At 51.5% G+C, this 20,597-nt stretch overlaps 2 protein-coding genes across 12 annotated transcripts in view; one reads left to right on the forward strand and one right to left on the reverse strand.

The window, feature by feature from the left end:
- Positions 1-3,348, reverse strand: part of TOM1L2 (target of myb1 like 2 membrane trafficking protein) — a 130,183-nt gene extending 126,835 nt beyond the window's left edge. For 3 of the 6 annotated variants that reach the window (XM_009189801.2, XM_009189802.2, XM_003912412.3), the window contains exon 1: positions 3,181-3,319. In XM_009189801.2, coding sequence (XP_009188065.1) covers positions 3,181-3,232 — 52 coding nt within the window. In that variant the 5' untranslated portion in view covers positions 3,233-3,319. Of the gene's footprint in view, positions 1-3,180 lie in introns of all 6 variants that reach the window. The other 3 variants (XM_009189803.4, XM_009189804.4, XM_003912415.3) reach the window with 3 other exon arrangements.
- A 170-nt stretch (positions 3,349-3,518) lies between these two features.
- Positions 3,519-20,597, forward strand: part of DRC3 (dynein regulatory complex subunit 3) — a 46,703-nt gene continuing 29,624 nt past the window's right edge. For 2 of the 6 annotated variants that reach the window (XR_638960.3, XM_031657390.1), the window contains exons 1-5: positions 3,519-3,898; positions 4,755-4,865; positions 8,459-8,635; positions 15,059-15,175; positions 19,146-19,312. Coding sequence is in view for 4 of the 6 variants with exons in the window: in XM_031657390.1 (XP_031513250.1) it covers positions 8,476-8,635; positions 15,059-15,175; positions 19,146-19,312 (444 nt within the window). In the remaining 2 variants the exon portion in view is untranslated. The remainder of the gene's footprint in view (positions 3,899-4,754; positions 4,866-8,458; positions 8,636-15,058; positions 15,176-19,145; positions 19,313-20,597) is intronic. The other 4 variants (XR_638962.4, XM_009189807.4, XM_017950390.3 and 1 more) reach the window with 4 other exon arrangements.

Here is a 20,597-nt window from a genome sequence, read left to right on the forward strand (position 1 = left end):
TTGTAGTTGTTATTTTATTTCTGTATGCCCCCTCCCTCCCACCAACCCCCCACCCTCGCACGTTCTTTTAAAAGAATATCAACAACAGTAAATATCACGAAAGACACTTTGTCACAACAGTACAGAATATACATTAGAACCTCATTCTGTCCATTAATCGTTTACCTGAACTGAAATGACCTATTGGCTACCTGGCAATGGGGAGCCATCATCATCTTTACAGTCAAGCATCTTATGAGCAATGGTGAACCCTGGGGCCTGGTAGGGTATTTTCCTTCACAGGTCACAGAAGGGCCAGCTGTTTCACACACCCTCTCCGGATAGAAAATTCAACCCTAACTTAAGTATCCTGTTATTAACAGTGACAGTTTCAATTTACTGAGCTTCTACTATGTTCCAGATACTATGCTAAGTGTTTTCATACATTATCTCATTTAAACTACATCACTCTGTGAATATGAATCTTTCTCTCTCTCTCTCTCTCTCTCTCTCTCTCTCTCAGAAGACTGACAAACTAAACCTCAGAAAGGCAACACAGGCCGGGCTCGGTGGCTCAAGCCTGTAATCCCAGCACTTTGGAGGCCGGGGACAGAGGCGGGATCCGCGAGGTCAAAGAGATGAGACCATCCTGGCTAACAAAAATTGAAAAACCCGTCTCTACTAAAAATACAAAACAGCGGGCTGAGGTGGCTGGCACCTGTAGTCCCAGCTATTCGAGGGAGACTGAGGCAGGAGAATGCGTAAACAGGAGGCGGGGCTTGCAGTGAGCTGAGATCCGGCCACTGCACTGCACTCCAGCCTGGGCGACAGAGCAAGACTCCGTCTCAAAAAAAAAAAAAAAAAAAGAAAGGCACACAATCTTCTGGGGTCACACAGCCAAGAAATGGGCCAGGTCAAAATTCAACTCAGGTCTTCCTAACAGAAATAACACGCTCTTTCCACTTGCTATATATCCCTACATCCCTTATATTTGTTTTTGGTTTTTTGTTGTTGTTGTTGTTTGTTTTTTTGAGATGGAGTCTCACTCTGTTGCCCAGGCTGGAGTGCAGTGGCACAATCTCAGCTCACTGCAACCTCTGCCTCCTGGGTTCAAGCGATTCTCCTGCCTCAGCCTCCTGAGTAGCTGAGACCACAGGTGCATGCCACCACGCCTGGCTAATTTTTTTTTTTTTTTTTTTTTGTATTTTTAGTAGAGATAGGGTTTCACTGTATTACACCAGAATGGTCTCGATCTCCTGACCTCATGATCCGCCCGCCTTGGCCTCCCAAAGTGCTGAGATTACAGGCATGAGCCACCGTGCCTGGTCATACTTGTATTTTAAATCCCCTTTAACTTCTACCCCTCATCTACGACCTTGTCATTTTAAAGGTGTAGAGCTTCCTATTTTAAAGGGGACAGAAGAGAAAATAATTCCAAGTTTTCTGGCTCCCTCCATTAACTGGCTGGAAATTAAGTTTTTGGAGTGTGGCTGCCACGCAAGAGAACCTGAAGAGAGTGAGAAAGGCCACGAGGAAGAAGTTAGGAAGTGAAAATTCAGAGACTCTCCAGTGGGCAGCAAGGGACAAAATGTCAAAAAGGTGGGAAAACACTCTTTTGGGGTCCATCATGCATTAAAAAAGATACTATGCCAGAAAGTAAAGAAAGGCTCCTAAATGCTAATTAGCTAACAGGAGAGACCTCAATAAGTTTCCAGGACCCACTAAAGGCTGGAAAGTAAGCTAGAATTTTATAAGCAAAGCAGAAAATAAACAAATCACTACTGCCAAAATCAGGCCCATAAGAACACCAAAGATCCTGGCTCATAAAAGATGTTTTACCAGTCCTTCAACCAACCAGGAGGAACCCAGTTTTCAAACAAATTCATCAGCATTCTTGACTGATCAAGTGGCATAAGCCACTGCCTTGGGTGAAAAGGCAAGTTGCTTTTTTATTAAGGAAGTCCCATATGGTGGCCATTTCAGTATTCCTTTACCTACACTTTGGGCTTTCCTTATCCAGGATTCTGGCCATCTCTGGTGTCCCCAGGTGTCCACATCCCCTCTGTAGGATTAACAGATAATCCTGAATAACATTCTCTCTACATTGCCAACAAAAGATTTCAGCTTTGGTAAATATAATATGAGGTAGGGGAGGGAGCAGCAGTCAAAGTGCAGAGTACTACAAAGAATATCAAAACTTGAGAACTTTAAGGGACCTACCACATCTCATCTCCAAACACTTTGACAGGGGAACTTCAAATCAGAAAGGGCACAAGGTCATACGAAGTCACTGGCAAAACCACTGCTAGAGTCTGGGCTTCCATAATTCCCAGACCAGGGCTCTTATCATTAAATAACACAGCCTCCCTTCTTTCCTGGGAGGCACTGCAGGCATGCCATCCCCCTGTCAAGATAATCACCCTCCAAGAGCCCCTCCTCCCATCCCAGTCCCTCCTACAGCCCAGCTGAGTTGCAGCTCAAATTAGCAAGTCCCGGAGCAGGGGGCATTTCTGGGAGGGTGCCCAGTCTGATGGTTGCTGGTACCGAAGAGGAGGGACAAAGATGGAGAAGAAGGTGACATCCCACAAAGGGTCTGGGAGAACTAGGTCCTTGGGGCAGTGGCAGCGAGTTTGCTGGGCTGGATAAAGACACATGCAGTGGCATCTCCCAAAGGGCATTGGGGAAGCAGACCAGCAGTTGGTACCACCTCTAGGAGCAAAAGGAAGGGCTGAGTCCTGATGGGCAGGGAAGCCTGGGGCATCTCCGAGTTCAAGTTGGGCCTCGGGGTGCCTCCTGGCAGAGTGGCACTGGCGCCTGTCAGGTGGCACCAGTGCCCGGGAGGAGGCCCCAGGACACAGATGCCCTGCCTGCCCGTGGGATAGCACCGGCACCCGGCGGAGGCTCAGTCCGCCCGTGAGGTTGCACCGGCGCCCGGCGAAGGCCCGACGACCAGGATGCCCAGCCCGCCTGTGAGGTGGCACGGGCGCCCGGCAGAGGCCCAGCCCGCCTGTGAGGTGGCATCGGCGCCCAGTGAAGGCCCGACGACCAGGATGCCCAGCCCGCTCGTGGGGTGGCACCCGCGCCTGGCGGAGGCCCAGCCCGCTCGTGAAGTGGCACCGGCGCCCAGAGGAGGCCCGCGGTCCTCACCAGCCGGATCAGCTGCCGCGGTCGCCCAGCCTCCCGCCCCACACGCGGCCTTACCGAGGCACTGCCCCACCGGGGTGCTGAACGGGTTCCCCAGGAGGAACTCCATCTTGAGTGGACAACACGCAGCGGCCCGGGCCCCCTGTCTGCCACCGAGGTCTCAGCGGTAACCCGCCGGACTCCCGTCCTGACTGACACTTGCCCCCTCCCCACCCTCTGGAACGCCGAGCGCCGGGACCTTGGCCCCGCCCCCTTACCGCGTCTCTATTGGGGGACACCTACAAAGCCCGCCTCCGATTGGCCGTTACACCTCCGTCAGCAAAGCCCCCACCCACCCCGCAGCGTCCGATTGGGCCGAGGAGCGAGCTAGGTCACCGGAGTCCCTGTCAGCCGTGGTGGCACCTCCCCTGGCCCGCCCCCGAAGAGGAAGTTGCGCATTTTCATTCCTCAGAATATTGGTCAATCTAAAGGATTCTTACTATTATTGGACAAAAGACGAGTCAATCACTCAAATAGCAGGACGGAACAGAGGTGAATCTAGGAATATCCCCGTCCATAGAAAGTGCTGATTGGAGAAACGTTTGTTTTCTCTACGGCTGGTTGGTGTTAGGAGTGTTTCCCCACCCGGAGATGTGGTCACGTGACCTGTCAACTTTCACCCAGGATGTCTCCCTCCTGACTTCCCGTTAGCAACCAAGTCGCGGCGCTTGGTTCCCCAGCAACCGGGAGACGCGTCAGCTGCGTGGAAGCAGCGGAGTTCCCAGCGCTTGAGAAGGTGAGACCTGGGAGCTGAGGCTCAGGGAGGACTCGCAGGGACAGACAGCGCCCGACTTAACTCTTTCCTGTGACCCTTTTCTCGGAGAACGCCGTCCCAGCCCTTCTCATAAAATGAGCACTAGGTCCTCTCCCAGCCACTTTACAGTCGTGCTGACACAGCCAAGACCCTTTAGTCCTGGGCTTATCAAGCTTTTGAATAAAAAAGAAATACTAAGGGAGCATTTCCCGAGGGAGCAGGGCTAGAATCGACTTTTAAGGGGTTCCGTCTTCCAGCCTCCTTTCATAAAAGAGAGGTACCCTGTCCACTGATAACTTTTCCCAGAATTTAGCCATCATATCTCACCTCATAACTGTCAAATGATTTCATCTTGGTACTGTATAAACTGCTTTGGATGTGAATACGGATACTCAGGTTCTGCATCTGTCTCTGTCAGTAATTCATTGTATGACTTTGGACAAGTTCCTTTCCCTCCCTGGAGCCTCAGATTCCCTAGCTGGGAAATAAGGGCATTAGGATTTCCTTTTTTATGGCCTCCGGAGCTTACATGTACTTAAATAATGTTTGTGCACTGAGCAAACAGTAAGCATTCAGTAAGTGATTGATTTTATTCTTTTAAAAACAATTTTTGTTCAGTATTTATTTATTTATTTTTAAAAATGGAGACGGGCTCTTGCCATGTTGCCCGGACTGATCTTGAACTCCTGAGCACAAGCAATCTTCCCACCTCGGCCTCCCAAAGAGCTGGGATTACAGGTGTAAGCCATCTCACCCAACCAATTTTCTTCTTATCAATTCATGGCCAATAGGGACTATAGTTTTCAGATCCTGTTGACCCCAGGTTATCGTTTCCCAGGAAAATTCTGGATCTGTTCTCTGCGACGAGGCTACTCCGTTGACAGTTGTGTAAAACTCTGCTGCTTTCCCCAGCTCCAACCTCTCTGGTCTTCAACAACACTATCATCAGGTAAGTCAAAGGGGACCCAGGTTGGGTGGTAAACTACTAAGATCCCCATAGAGGAGGACTGTTTGGGCCTTGGACCTGAACCCAGGACAACTGTGAGAAACATTGTGAGCTGTGGCAACGATAGTCCCCAGTACCCTGGGTACAATTGAGTCATGATTAGGAAAATGGACTCTGCCATATGCTAAGTGTATGAAGTTGGGCATGTTAATTAACCTTTTTAACTAGCTTCTGTTTTCTTATCTGGATATTGGTGATTATTAGCCCTACATGGAAGTTAAGTTTCTAGAAATTTCTCCCATTCACATCTTGCTAACACCCTGGTCATCTCTCACCTCAGTACTTTTGCAATTCTCAGTACTGCTGCTAGAGTGAGTTCTTAAAAACTAAGATCTGATCACATTGCTGCCCTTATTTTTTTTATTTTTTGAGATGGAGTTTCGCTCTTATTGCCCAGGCTGGAGTGCAGTGGCATGATCTCAGCTCACTGCAACCTCCACCTCCCGGTTTCAAGCGATTCTTTTGCCTCAGCCTCCCAGGTAGCTGGGACTACAGGCATGCACCACCATGACCAGCTAATGTCGCTGCCCTTATTAAGCCCTAGGTGCTTTCCAGGGGTTCTAGGATAATAACAGAACTCCCATAGACCTCTCCAACCTTGCATCACTTCAGCCAAAGGGCAACACGTCTGTTCTCTCCCACCTCGAGGGCCTTGCCACAAAGTTACCTCCTCCTTCTTTCCTACTTGTCCTTCAAATCAGCCCTGTCTTCCTTGGCCAGGCCAGGTGCCCTTAATGTATGATTTCATAGTTCCCTACACCTACAAATTGTCATGGTTTGTAATTAAACAGCTGTATTATTGTTTGATTCATGCCTGAAGCAGGGGTAAAAATCCATGTGTTTTATTCACAACATGTAGCAGTTCCTCACTACCCGTGTTTGGACTAAATACGTGATCTCACACAAATGCAGGAGGGAGGAATTATCCACCTTTTACAGATGGGAAAGCCAAGGCTTAGATAGGTGAAGTGAGTTACTAAAAGATGCACAGTAAGGATCCAAATGCTGCCCTGATGTGCTTATAAAATAGCATATGTAATAACAATCCCACATTTCCTAGCATAGCAGTTGCTGGGCTTGACTGAAAGCAAACTTGATCTGTCACAGGTACCAAGGCCCTGATGAAGTAAGAGGGATAAGTCAGTTAAAGTTTTGAAATCAAATCAAAATTAAGAGTCATTTCCCAAAGTATAGCACCTTTTTTTTTTTTTTTTTTTTTTAGATGGAGAGATGGAGTCTCGCGCTCTGTCGCCAGGCTGGAGTGCAGTGGTGTGCGCTCTCGGCTCACTGCAACCTCCAACTCCCTGGTTCAAGAGATTCTCCTGCCTCAGCCTCTCGAGTAGCTGGGATTACAGACATGCGCCACCACACCCAGCTAATTTTTGTATTTTTAGTGGAGTCAGGGTTTCACCATGTTGACCAGGATGGTCTTGATCTCCTGACCTTGTAATCCGCCCACCTCAGCCTCCCAAAGTGCTGGGATTACAGGTGTGAGCCACCGCGCCTGGCCAAAAAAAAAAGCCAAACACTTTGCAGAAAATATCAGCCAAATATAACACATTAAAATTCCCCCAAAGACAAGTTGATGACAAGTTATGGGAAACCTTAGGGGAAACCACTACACAAGAGTGGGGAGCTAGAGAGAGAGGCCGAGGGCTGGAACTGTCTTTGGGGGTAGAATCAGTCACCCCAACGAGGTGGAGCCAGTGTGAACAGATTGGAGAGAGTAGGAAGAAAAGGACCAAGGTCTTGGGAGGACGGAAGGCACAGGTGGAGAAGGGGTAGGGGTTGAAGGGTGTGGAGGCTATGCCTCCCCTGGAAGCAAGAGAGAAGTGTGCACAAGAGCTCATTGGGACATTTTATGAGGGACAGTTCAGGGCAGAGGATGCATATTTGCAGAAGCTGGATCCAAGTGGATGGTTGGGTAGGAAAGAGGAGGGCAGTCTTAGAGGGAAGTCTCTAAGACCAGGTAACAGGATTGTATGGCCCAACCTGGCTTTTCAGCGGACACCATCAGCCCTGCACCAGGGCTCCAGCAGTGCCCAGTGGAATGAAAAGCAGAGCACAGGGGCTGCCTAGCATCAGGGGCCAGCAGGGCAGAAGGACAGGAGGTTCAGGGAGGCCCAGATGCTGGGGAGGCATGTGGACAAAGATAGGAAGTAGGGCCAGCAGGGAGGCAAGAATCAGGGGCGGAAAGTGGGGGAAAATATCCCTCCTGGATGTCCTCACCAAGAGGGTTAAGGATGAGAATGTGGTCCAGCCACGAACAGCCACTGGAGTCAGCCTCACAGTGTGACTGACCAAATCTACAGATCCCCGCTGTGCTGTGGTGTCTCGGTCATTTCCCCCTGGACCATTAGTAACAGAATCTACTGGAAGCCGGGCATGGTTGCTCCTGCCTGTAATCCTAGCATTTTGGGAGGCCGAGGCAGGTGGATCACCTGAGGTCAGGAGTTTGAGACCAGCCTGGCCAATATGGTGAAACCCCGTTTCTACTAAAAATACAAAAAAATTAGCCAGACATGGTGGTGGACACCTGCAATCCTAGCTACTCGGGAGGCTGAGGCAGGAGAATCACTTGAATCCAGGCGTTGCAGTGAGCCGAGACTGCTTTATTGCACCTCTGTGCCTGGGCAGGTGACAGAGCGAGACTCTGTTTAAAAAAAATTAATTAATTAATTAAAAAATAACCTACTGGAGCTAGCTTAAGTAACAGAGGATTTCATGTGAGAAACAGGAAACTCTCATGAGGCCTAGACCTAGGGACATTAGGGACTGGAAAGCCTGCAAGAAGGAGGCAGCCTCTGTCTGTGTCGATCTGTCTGTCCTTTGTCGTTTGTTTTCTGGTTCCCAGGTTCCCATCTCTGCTTTTCTCTGTGCATCTGCCTCCTCCCCCTCTTGCTCTCTGCTTAACCCAGCCAGTTCACATTCCCTATTTCTACCCAGCTCAAGCAGCCAGCTCCGATGGGCACTCTTATTCCACAGCCTCAAGTTCACATCTCCCACGGGGAGGATGTGAAGGGTCAGCCTGGGTCTCCTCTGCATCAGGAGAAGCTTGTGGTGTGGTGGGGGGCGTACACACATGACTGCCTGGAGGGGATGAGGTACTCAAGGAACAGGAGCTGCAGGCTGACAGGCCTGCCTGGGGCTGCCCAGGGAGCACAGTCAGTGGTTGGTACCCACAAGCCCAAATGAGGATGGGCACACAAAGTCAGAGGCCTGACACAGGGCCACAATCATAAGATGAGCCAAGATCACAGGCTAAGGAGACCAGTGGGTCCAGCGAGGGTCCCAGCTGTGGCTATAGGGTCAAGGGATGAAACCCTGTGGACAGGCCCAGGTGGTTGCCAGGAAGCCCTGGAGCATCCTTGGTGTAAGTATACAAACCCCGAGATGCAGCAGACCCAGGGCCGGGAGTAGGGCATTCCTCAGAGTGCCAGTGGCCACAAAGACACTGTAGGGGGAAACCTCAGCCAGACCCTGCCCTCAAACAGAGAAAGAAGCAGGCTGTGAAAGAGGAATGTGGTGTTTTTTAGGGAAAACGTGGGAGAAGATGAACCGGCTGTGTGACTCGATGGAGCCAAAGGTGATGGACGATGACATGCTCAAGCTGGCTGTCGGGGAGCAGGGCCCCCAGGAGGAGGCCGGGCAGCTGGCCAAGCAGGAGGGCATCCTCTTCAAGGATGTCCTGTCCCTGCAGCTGGACTTTCGGAGTATGTATCCAGGGTTCAGGAGTGGTGGCCAGGGTGGGGCCCTCCCTGGCTTTCTCTGCTCCGTCTTCAAGCCCCAGGATTCCACACAAAGTCCATGGTCGAGGTTCCCACATCAGCATTAGGGCCTACCCGGGTTAGAAGGCATAGGAGCAGCACAGATGTTTGTAAAGCATCATGCTTAGTGTCTTCATCATTTGAATATCCACAATACCCCTGATTCTGAATAAGAATAGAAAACAAGATAAAATTGTCCCACGCCAAATCTAAGTGAGCCCTCAAGACTATGCTGTTTCCATCACACAACTCCACGTGGGCGTCCTTGGAGTGGGGGTCCCTGGCAGGCAGAGCCTAGGAAATGCCACGTAGCCAGAAGCAGAGGGTAGGAAGTGTGGGAGAAGGAGGGAGAGTGGGCACTGGGAGGGCAGCTTTAGGGAAGGGGTCACCAAAGACAGGCTGGTAGCAGGAGGGGCACAGGCCCATGAGGCAGGGAGGCACGTCAGGAATGGGAAGATATGGCTCAGGACCAGGTGGACCCTTACTGCTTCAATGTCCCGTCTGTGAAATGGGATGGCTGTCATCCCTGTCTCAAGCATTGGGTGGGGGGACAAGGTGAGACAGCACGTACACAGTGCCTGGCTCGCACAGGAAGGCCAGCGAGCTGCGGCCCAGTAAGTCAAGGCAGAGGCAGTACGAGGGCGGTGAGAGAGGTGGGCAGGGATCCTGAGACCCCCCTTGTATCGTGCGCAGGCAAGGCCACAGCAGAGTGACCTGATCTGATTCATATTCCTGCTCTGTCTTGGGGCCCCTACGCTGGCCGGCATCCAGTCACCAACAAGGAGGTATTGAGACCCTGCCTCAGTCCAGCCCTGCTGCCAGAGCCAGGGACACGACAGTGGGCAAGTCAGGCATGGCCCAGGCACAGCCCCACGAAGTCCACAGGCTGCCGGGGCTGACCACCCAAACAGGGAGGGCCCTGAGCCGCAGCCCCTAGAGGGGTAAAGGGGCACAGAAGAGGTGCGGCAGGAAGGGGCTTTTGCAGCTGACCGCTTTCCCTGTTTCCCCTCCCCCACCTGAGGTTCATGCAGCCAATATTGAGCACCTGTCTGTTACATGCCAGGTACTGTTCTAGGCACTAGGGATTCAACTATGAGCAAAAAAGACAAAAAGCCTTGTCCTCATGGAGCTGACATTCAACTTGGCAGGGGACAAAGAAATAAAATGAAGAAGGAAAATAATACTATTTGCTAAAGGTAACATGTGCTGTGGAGGCAAAAAGGAAGGAAAGGAGAAAAGGGAAATTGGGGGTGGAGTATAGCGTTTTATAGGGTGGCCAAGGGCTTCACCAAGAAGGTAACAATTTAGCAAGGAGGTATTTAGCAAGGAGGTAGGCAAAGGAGAGAGCCGCTGTGCAGATCCACCGGGGAAAGTGGAACAGCCAGTGCAAAGGGCCTGGGGCAGGCTAGACCCCACCTGATCAGCCCTGCTGAGGAAGCCAGTGTGGAGACAGGTCAGGGAGGTCATGGGGTCAGCTGGTGTCAGCTTGGAGCCAATGGAAGGTGTTTGGCTCTTACAGTGAGTGAGGTGGGGACCCCAGGAGGGTCCTGAAGAGAAGTGGGACAGGATGGGACTTAGGATTTCACAGGACCCTGCTGGCTGTGTGAGGATAGACTGTGGCCAGGGGCTGAGGCAAGGATCTAGTAAGACGGCCACTGCTGTACTCCAGGGAGTGATGGCCACAGGCCCGGCCGAGGTGGTGGCCACGGAGGCAGATTTAGTGTCTTTGCTGAAGGTTAAATCGGCTTTTTTGGCAGTCCTGTCATGCGGGTAACTTATTTAGAGCTAACTGCCAAGTACATCCTGATTTGTTGTGTTGTTTTGGCTTCTTCTCCTGAACTGCTGACACCTAGGAAAAAGCCAGTGTGCTGGCATGTGTGGCAGAGCACCAGGTGTGCAGGAGCCACAGGGGGAGTGCTACTGCTGGGGGGCTGTCAGATCAGGGCGAGAAAAGGCACCTGGAAAATCCAACCCAGGGATGGGAGGTGGCTGGGAGGCTGGGGCAGAACTGGCCCCACCCTGGAAGCACAGGTGGGAATTGTGGCCAGTATCGTTCTGGGAAATCTGGCCACAAACAGGGAGCTGGAGAACAGGCACCAGTCCCACCTAGCCCTGGGAACCCAGGAGAGGTGCAACGCAGCAATCCAGCTCTAGGGGAAGGGCCGTCCCACCCAGCCCTGGGAACCCAGGATAGGCGCAAGGCAGCAATCCAACTCTAGGGGAAGGGCAGTCCCACCCAGCCCTGAGAACCCAGGATAGGCGCAAGGCAGCAATCCAGCTCTAGGGGAAGGGCCATCCCACCCAGCCCTGGGAACCCAGGAGAGGCACAACTCAGCAATCCAGCTCTAGGGGAAGGGCAGTGGGCCCCTCAGGACCTGGGTCAGAGAACCCAGTCCTCTCCAGACCTTTGTGCAGGGAGGGGAGCTAGGAGGGGTTCCCCACTTTCCCAGTGGGACTTTCACAACCTCACAGGCAGGCTCTGCCCCTCTGAATGAATATTGAAAATGCAGCTGGACTGTATGGTGTTTTGTTTTTTGTTTTTTGTTTGTTTGTTTTTGTAGAGACGGTTGCTCAGGTTGGAGTGCTGGAGTGCAGTGGCGCGATCTCGGCTTACTGCAACCTCCACCTCCCAAGTTCAAGCAATTCTCCTGCCTCAGCCTCCTGAGTAGCTGGAACTATAGGCACATGCCACCACGCCTGGCTAATTTATTTTTTATTTTACTAGAGACAGGGTGTCACCACATTGCCCAGGCTGGTTTCAAACTCCTGAGCTCAGGCAATCTGCCCACCTCAGCCTCCCAAGGTGCTAGGATTACAGGTGTGAGCCACAGTGCCCGGCTTTTTTTTTTTTTTGAGACGGAGTCTCGCTCTGTCGCCAGGCTAGAGTGCAGTGGCGCGATCTCGGCTCACTGCAAGCTCCGCCTCCCAGGTTCAAGTGATTCTCTTGTCTCAGCCTCCCAAGTAGCTGGGACCACAGGCGCCCACCACCATGCCCTGCTAATTTTTGTATTTTTAGTAGAGATGGGGTTTCACCATGTTGGCCAGGATGGTCTCGATCTCTTGACCTCGTGATCCCCACGCCTTAGCCTCCCAAAGTGCCGGGATTACAGGCGTGAGCCACCATGCCTGGCCACCAATTTGTATTTTTATTATTATTTTTTTAATGGTATGAATCTCGTTTATTGAAAACATTATATCTCACCTTTCTCAAATTGAAGACTGCAAAAAATAAAAGCAGTGCTTTATTGAGTTGTCATTAACCTCAGGAGCAGCAGCACTGCCTCTCCATGCTCCAGGAAACTGCGGCTCCCACGTGCCACATCTATCCCACCTCACTTTACAAAACAGTCCTGAAGCTTAATCAAATAAAACTATTGTACATTAGAAAAAGACAGCTGGGTGTAGAAAAGCCAGGTGTGGCGTTCCCTTGAAGCAAAGGCTGCTCCGCAGTTGGGGCATCTTCACTTCCTCAAGGCAAAATAGCAGATGAACCCAAAGGGGAACAGGATGATGGCCAGGAAGATTCCCAGGAAAGTGAAGCAGTCCTCCAGCACCCTGTCCCTGCAGACGGCACAGCCTCTCATGATGACAATGGCATTGGCAGGGTACCAAGTGATATCCGGCTGTGGCCGTTGTAGACCCTGGGGTGGTGGGTGGGTATCCCTGTGATGACATAAGGGGAGGGTGGGCAGCAGCAAGGGGTGGGCAGCAGGGATGACGCCGTAGCCATGCGAGCTGGATGCGTAGTTGCCCTGGCCAGCCCCTAGGTTGTAGGTGGGCAGCCACTCCCGCAGCAGGGGCTGTGGTCCATGGCAGCCCAGCTCAGGTCAGTCGGTCCTGGCAGGGGACGCAGTGGGGAACATGGCAGGGATGCAGCAGACTGGCCGGCTCAGGCTCTTCTGAGGCACAACGCCTTAGCACCAATTTTTATTTTTATTTATTTATTTAGAGACAGAGTCTCTCTTTGTCACCCAGGCTGTGGTACGGTGGTGCAATCTTGGCTCACTGCATCTCTGCCTCCTGGGTTCAAGTGATTCTGCTGCCTCAGCCTCCTGAGTAGCTGGGACTACAGGGATGCCAGCTAATTTTTGTATTTTTATTATAGAGACAGTGTTTATCCACGTTGGCCAGGCTGGTCTCAAACTCCTGGTCTGAAGCAATCCACCGGCTTCGGCCTCCCAAAGTGCTGGGATTACAGGTGTGTGCCACCGTGCCTGGCCACAAGACCAAATTGTTTTGGTTTTTTTTTTTAAGATGGAGTCTCACTCTGTCGCCCAGGCTGGTTCAGTGGCATAATCTAGGCTCACTGCAACCTCAGCCTCCTGGGTTCACGCGATTTTCCTGCCTCAGCCTCCAGAGTAGCTGGGATTACAGGCATGCATCATCACGCCCAGCTAATTTTTGTATTTTTAGTAGACATGGGGTTTCACTATGTTGGCCAGGATGGTCTCTATCTCTCTCTCTCTCTCTTTTTTTTTTTTTTTTTGAGATGGAGTCTTGCTCTGTCGCCCAGGCTGGAGTGCAGTGGTGCAATCTTGGCTAACTGCAAGCTCCGCCTCCTGGGTTCCCACCATTCTCCTGCCTCAGCCTCCTGAGTAGCTGGGACTACAGAGCACCACCAGCCTGGCAATTTTTTTGTATTTTTAGGAGAGACAGTGTTTCACTGTGTTAGCCAGGATGGTCTCCATCTCCTCACCTCGTGATCCATCTGCCTCAGCTTCCCAAAGTGCTGAGATTACAGGCGTGAGCCACCGCGCCCGGCCCACAGCACCAATTTTTTTTTTTTGAGATGGAGTCTTGCTCTGTTGCCCAGGCTGGAGTGCAGTGGCCGGATCTCAGCTCACTGCAAGCTCCGCCTCCCGGGTTTCGCAGCCATTCTCCTGCCTCCAGCCTCCCGAGTAGCTGGGACACAAGGCGCCCGCCACCTCGCCCGGCTAGTTTTGTATTTTTAGTAGAGGCGGGGTTTCATCGTGTTAGCCAGGATGGTCTCCTCTCCTGACCTCGTGATCCACCTGTCGGCCTCCCAAGTGCTGGGATTACAGGCTTGAGCCACCGCGCCCGGCCTAGCACCAATTTTTAAAACTCCTTTCATTTCTGTATTATTTTAGTTCTTTTAATGAGCTTCTTTTTGTTTTTTTTGAGATGAAGTCTCACTCTGTCACCAGGCTGGATTGCAGTGGTGCGATCTTGGCTCACTGCAACCTCTGCCTCCCAGGTTCAAGCGATTCTCCTGCCTCAGCCTCCTGAGTAGCTGGGACTACAGGCATGCACAATCACATCCAGCTAATTTTTTGTATTTTTAGTAGAGATGGCGTTTCACCACGTCGGCCAGGATGGTCTGATCTGTTGACCTTGTGATCCGCCTGCATCGGCCTCCCAAAGTGCTGGGATTACAGGTGTGAGCCATCGCGCCCACCCTTAATGAGCATATTCTAATTTTATAAATTTTAGAAATCATTACAAAAGCAAATATGGAAAAAAGGAGCATATAAACAACAGAGCTATATGTGGCTTCTGGGAAAAGCTGGCGGATAAGTTTGGCCTCTAGAGTGTTATATATACAGTACATATTTACTTATACGTATGTGTTATTCAGAACTCTCCTGATTGCCAGTGACAAAAACCAAACTCTGGCTTACCTAGCAAATGGAATGAACCAGCTGTGTAGCTGGCGTGGGTGGTCTTCACAGGCCACAGGGGCCAGGCACTTCCATGACATCAGGAACTCGTTCTTGCATGGATAACTTATCTCATCCCCTACGTATGGACATTTGGGAGCTTTTCTGACCCTTATGTGCCTGAGGGATTTCTTTGGACATATACACAAGTGTGGAGACAGATTTCATGTAGAGAAATTATAGGTCAAAGTGCACCGACTTGAAATATTTCAATAAACATTGCCAAACAACGCTCCAAAAAGGCTGAACAAGGTGATCAACCCTCCCACCAGCAGAGACACATGTTTTCATTCTGTTTATCACACTGTGGAAGGAAGGCCTCTGCCTGTGTCCTGTGTCCCAAGGTGAACCAGCCTCCTGGAGAGGCCCTGGCCCGGCCTCAGAGACAGCACAAATGAGTCTCCTGCCCAGGCCAGGTCCAGTTCACTCCCACACCAACGACTTCTTAGCCCCACACTAGTAGACCTATTAGGTCTTTCTGTGGCTCTGGGTGGCAGTACCGATCCCCGCCCACCTCACAGGGACACAAGGTTCCTCGATGCTCAGTCCACATCTGCAGGGTGCCTGCGTACTCCAGGGCAAGGCAGAAGAGTGGTAGATTCCTTTTGTATGGTTCTGCCTCACTCCTCCAGTACACTAGCACAAAACTCTGACCCTAACCTGAGGCTGGAATCAACTTCCATTATTTCAGACATCCTCCGCATAGACAACCTCTGGCAGTTTGAGAACTTGAGGAAGCTGCAGCTGGACAATAACATCATTGAGAAGATCGAGGGCCTGGAGAACCTCACACACCTGGTCTGGCTGGGTAAGGCCCTTTCCTGTGTGTGTCCACCCTAATCAAAGGTGACACCCTGCCAAGGTTATTGCCTTCCCAGGAGACAATAATTGTATGTGACACTCAGCTGCCGGGCCATCATTAGCCAGGGTACGGCAGAAGCTCTGCCTGCTGGGAGCAAGAAAGCTGCTATTTTTTAAAAGCCTAGGGCTTGTGCTGGGCAAAACGCAGCAAAGATGTGCTCAGACACAGGACCACAGAATATTCTGCTCTTACCTGCCCAAACTTTCAGTCTGGATGGGGCACAAAGGGGAAGCTGTGGACTCTTATTTGATCTAGACTCAGGCTGACAGATAACCATCGACAGGTAACCATTGGCTGGTGGGACCCAGATCAAACCAGTAATCATCGTCACAGAGGCTTGTGTGTTTCAAGCACTTAACTACATGCTAAGTGGGGCCTGTATGCTTTCCATATGAGTCTTTCAGTTCACACAGCAACTCCATCATAGAGATGAGCAAACTAAGGTCACTGCCACCGCATCAGGCCTCACTGCCAAGGCCATGGAGGGTTTTGATGAGGCGTTCCTTCTGCTGGCCTCTTAGGAGCATCCTCACATCTGGTGAGGGCCAGTGGGCCCCTAGCAGGGAAAAGGTGATGGGCCTGAGAGCTCCTTATGCACTGTCTTGTTTAACCCCCATTTTCATCCTAAGAGTTGGGCATCTGTTATAATCCCAACCTACAGAAGAGGAGCTGAGACTCAGAGAGCCCCAGGCACTTGCCCGAAGCTGCACGACCGAGAAGTATCAGAGCTGGGACTCACCCCGACGCCTGTCTGACCTCACAGCCCACATTCCCTCCATCCTGTCAGGTGGTCTCCTGGTAATAAGGGCACCCTGGGGCATCATGAGCCTCCCAGTTTGCCAAACACTCCCAACCTCCTTTGTGCTGACAATTGCAAGCCCACAGCAAACCCACAGGCAGGGTTATGCTGCCATTTCACACATGCAGCAACTGAGGCTCAGGAAGGCTGACCAGCTTGATGGAGCCACGTGCTATAGGTAGCAGAACCAAACCACAGCCAGGTCCTCTGACACCTGGGCCCAGGTCTCTTGTCCCAGGTTTCTCATTTCTCTGCACCCTAGCACCCATTAATGCTGATTCCTGAATGCCATGGTTTTAAGCAGGAGCTCCCTGGCCTGGCTGTCTCTCAGACATAAAGCAAGTGCCACTGAGCCCCATGACAGCCCCCTGTTTCTGTCTGCTTACCCAGAGAGAAACTTGAATACTGGTCTTGGTTCCCTCCCTAACAAAAGCTTATCTTCCTACTACTTGGTGCCCCTACACACACACTTCCTAGTCAGCTCATTCCCTCGACCCCTTGCAGTGGCCATCCATGCTTCCAAGGGTCACTGGACTGACAGCCAGTGCTCCCTGGGATGGGGGTGCTAGAGCAGTGACAGCAGGCTCTGGTAAGAGGTCACGCTGCCCCTCAGAGTATAGTCAGAAGCTGGTCTTTGTCCAGCCATGGCACTAGGTGCCCAGGGACCCAACCACAGCCAGAAAAGCTGGGTCCCTGGGGTGCCGAGGATGGGGGTTAGGGAAGTGGCACTCCCATGGTTCAGCACGACCTCTCACACTGACATGCACGGGGCTGAGGATGTGCTGGAGCTGGCTAGCACTGGCTGTACACAGCTCTTCCCAACTTTGCTTCCAGGGATGCCACGCTGGTAGCTTGAAATTGGCCACAGTGGGAGTATTTACACCACAGAAATGAGCAAGCACCTCAAATCAGGGGTTTTCCTCCACCCGCATTGGTAAACACTTGCTAGCACACCACTAGCGGGTGGGCTAAGCCTCCCAAGAACAGAACCCAGTGGCACGGTGGGGAAGGAAGTGTGCAGGCCTGTCATTTGTTAGACCCCCGTTCAAACCCCAGCTCAGCCAACACACTGACTCTGCACAAGATAGTCCACTCTGTGAACCTCAGTTTCTTTTTTTTTTTTTGAGACAGAGTCTCACTCTGTCGCCCAGGCTGGAGTGCAGTGGCACAATCTCGGCTCACTGCAGCCTCCGTCTCCCGGGTTCAAATGATTCTCATGCTTCAGCCTCCCAAGAAGCTGGGATTACAGGTGTGTGCCACCATGCCTGGCTAATGTTTTGTATTTTTAGTAGAAACAGGGTTTTGCCATATTGACCAGGCTGATCTCCAGTTGCTGGCCTCAAGCAATCTACCTGCCTCCGCCTCCCAAAGTGCCAGGATTATAGTCGTGAGCCACCACACCTGACCTGAACCTCAATTCCTTTATGGGCTGTGCTACCTTGAGCATATTACCATAAGGCCCATTTGAATCTCCATTTCCTCATCTATAAAATGGTATGATATCTCTGCTATGAGGATTAAACAAGGTAATGCACTTAAAGGGCCTGGCATAGAGAAAGGACAGTTATCATTGGTCTCAATGTCAACAGGTGAGCATCCCCTCATATGCAGAGGAGGCTCAATTAAGATGTGGTTAAACTCAACTCCCAAATCACTTTTTTTTTTTTTTTGACACAAAGTCTCACTTCGTCACCTAGGCTGGAGTACAGTGGCACAATCTTGGCTCACTCCACCTCCAAGGTTCAAGTGGTTCTCGTGCCTCAGCCTCCTGAGTAGCTGGGATTACAGGCATGTGCCACCATGCCCAGATAATTTTTGTATGTTTAGTAGAGACAGGGTTTCACCAGGTTGGTCAGGCTGATCTTGAACTCCTGACCCCCCAAGTGATCCACCCACCTCAGCCTCCCAGAGTGCTAGGATTACAGGTGTGAGCCACCACACCCAGCCCCAAATCACCTTTTAAATGTGATCACTGTGGTTATCATGCTCATATTTCCAAGCCTAGGAAAAATGCTCATTTTTGGCTTCTAGGCCATTGGTGTTCCAGGACAAGATAACAGCCCCACCTGCCTGAAAACCTGTGGTGTGGAAAAAGTACTTTTAGGCCAGGCATGGTGGCTCACACCTATAATCCCCACTTTGGGAGGCCGAGGTGGGAGGATCACTTGAGCCCAGGAGTTTGAGACTAGCCTGGGCAATATGGTGAGAGCCTGTTTCTATAAGAAAAATTCTAAAAAATTAGCTGGATGTGGTGGCGCGTGGTCCCATCTACTCAGGAGGCTGAAGCAGGAGGATCACTTGAACCCAGGAGGTCAAGGATGCAATGAACTGTGATTGCACCACTGCACTCCAGCCTGCGCAACAGAGTGAGACCCTGTCTCAGAAAAAAAAAAAAAAAAAAAAAAAAAGATGGTACTTTTATTCCCAAAGATGTGGAATTAGTCTGAAGTCTCGGTTGGGGTTGAGGTTACAGTTGATGAGGGAGCCTGAGACAGCTGTGAGGGAGCTGGAAGAAACTGACCTACCACATGTCCAGAGAGAAGCCTTAGATGAACTCTGGCCCCACCGTGGTTAGCTGTGTGGCTTTGAGCAAATCACCGAGTCTCTCTGAGCTTCTGCTTCCCAAATGATCAAACAGGGAGACAAATTCCAAACTACCACTCAGGGCTACTGTCAGAGGACATACACATGAGTGCTTGATAAACTGGTAAATGCAAGGCAGACAGGAGGTGATCTTGCTAAAATGCCACAGTGTGAGGAAAGGGGACACTCCACCACTGTCTACCCCTGACCCCCAAGGGCACTGCTTCAGACCTGCAGGTTAGCATTTTCTTCCCAGAACTATGACAGAGCATAGACAACAGTACTTGCCCGCATGTCCCCAGCCAGGAGGATGATTGGCAGAACTGGAGAGGGCAGTGAACATTTAAGGCGGCAGGAAAGAATCCACACCCGCTTCTAAAAAAAATTCACAAACTATTAGATAGTGAGTCAAATTCCGGCCCTGGCAGCTTGGTGCTGGCTCACAGGGCACTCAGTAGCCCTGATGATTTTATTTCAGGACAGCCCATCCCCTGACCCAGGCAGCAGACCCTCACAACCCTCTCTTCTTCCCAGATCTGTCCTTCAATAACATTGAGACCATTGAGGGGCTGGACACACTGGTGAACCTGGAGGACCTGAGCTTGTTCAACAACCGGATCTCCAAGATCGACTCCCTGGATGCCCTCATCAAGCTGCAGGTGTTGTCGCTGGGCAACAACCAGATTGACAACATGATGAACGTGAGTGGCCGACCCGCCCGCCCTCACGCACACCTGCAGGGCCTGGAGCACCATGGGTTGAGTGGGAGTTTGTGGCGAGGGGAAGTACATGCTGAGTGTTCCAGATCTTCTCATTTTCCTGGAAAAGCCAGGAATCCAGATTACTCCACGAGGGATTTGCTAATGTTTAAATACCACGCTTAACCCAACAAAATTCATCGGAGAGCACTAGTTTACAACCTCCACATTAGTAGCAGTTCTTTCCCTGAATCTTGCACTTATGTAACAAACATTTGCTGAGACAAGTACCTAATGTTGGGCATATGTCCTGTGCTCACTAGGAACAGAGACAGACAAAATGTGGTCCCTTTGGAGTGACCAGCACACGCCCCCATAGTCAAGACACAAGGAGACAAGAAGCCAGTGACCCGAGGAACAATAAAATAAGGCCTGTGGGTGGTAGGAGGGCACCCCGAGGCTTAGGGGTATGCACAAGTGGCAGTGGACACAGCTGGGGGTGTGGCGGCAGCTTTAAGGGTCCTGTGTCAGAGGCGATACATCAGATGGCTCCTGGCCTTTGCTTCTGCAACCCACCAACCCTGGGGGCTGTCCAGTAGCCTCTAAAGATTCCTTTTCTGCTTAGGTCAGTCAGGTGGCCTGGGTTCAGATCCCAGCTGCAGGTCATGGTGGCTTAGATGAGTGGCCCGGGAGGGTCAAGTACTGAGTTGTGACCGGCATATAAGTCTGTCCAGCTGTCCAGTGGGGCCAAACCCCGGAGGCACTGTAGTCTCGGAAGTTTGCCCTGCACACCAGACAGGAGCATCTAAACCCAACCAAGGGTCAAGCCTTCTATGCCTCCGTTTCCTCATCTGTCAGATGGAGACGATGGCCATGACCCCCCTGCCCAGGCCCTCGCAGGAATCAAGTGGGGTCATGAATGTAACGCATTTGGTTCGGTGTCAGGCTGGAGTATGTTCCTAACAAATGGAGGACTGTCGTAGCTGAGGGCCTTCCTGTGAGTGTTGGGATGAGGGGAACTTGGTGCAGACCCACTGAGAGATGACTAGAAGTTGCCATCCAGCAGAAGGAAAAGGCTCCCCAGGAGGAGGGAATGGTGTGAGCAAAGGCCTGGAGGTACATTGGGAATGCCTGCCTGCACTCGCCGTTGTGGAGCACAGGGTCCCTGGACGAGGTCAAAGGTGTGTGGTGCAGGGTGGGGCTCAGGATGTGGCCGGGCCTTGCCACAGTCAGTCAGGATGGCCAGAGAAGCAGTGGGAGCTGAGGAGGCTTCTGTCTGAGATGTATT

The sequence above is a fragment of the Papio anubis genome, chromosome 17 (genome assembly GCF_008728515.1).
Source record: "Papio anubis isolate 15944 chromosome 17, Panubis1.0, whole genome shotgun sequence".
NCBI classification, from domain to species: domain Eukaryota; kingdom Metazoa; phylum Chordata; class Mammalia; order Primates; family Cercopithecidae; genus Papio; species Papio anubis.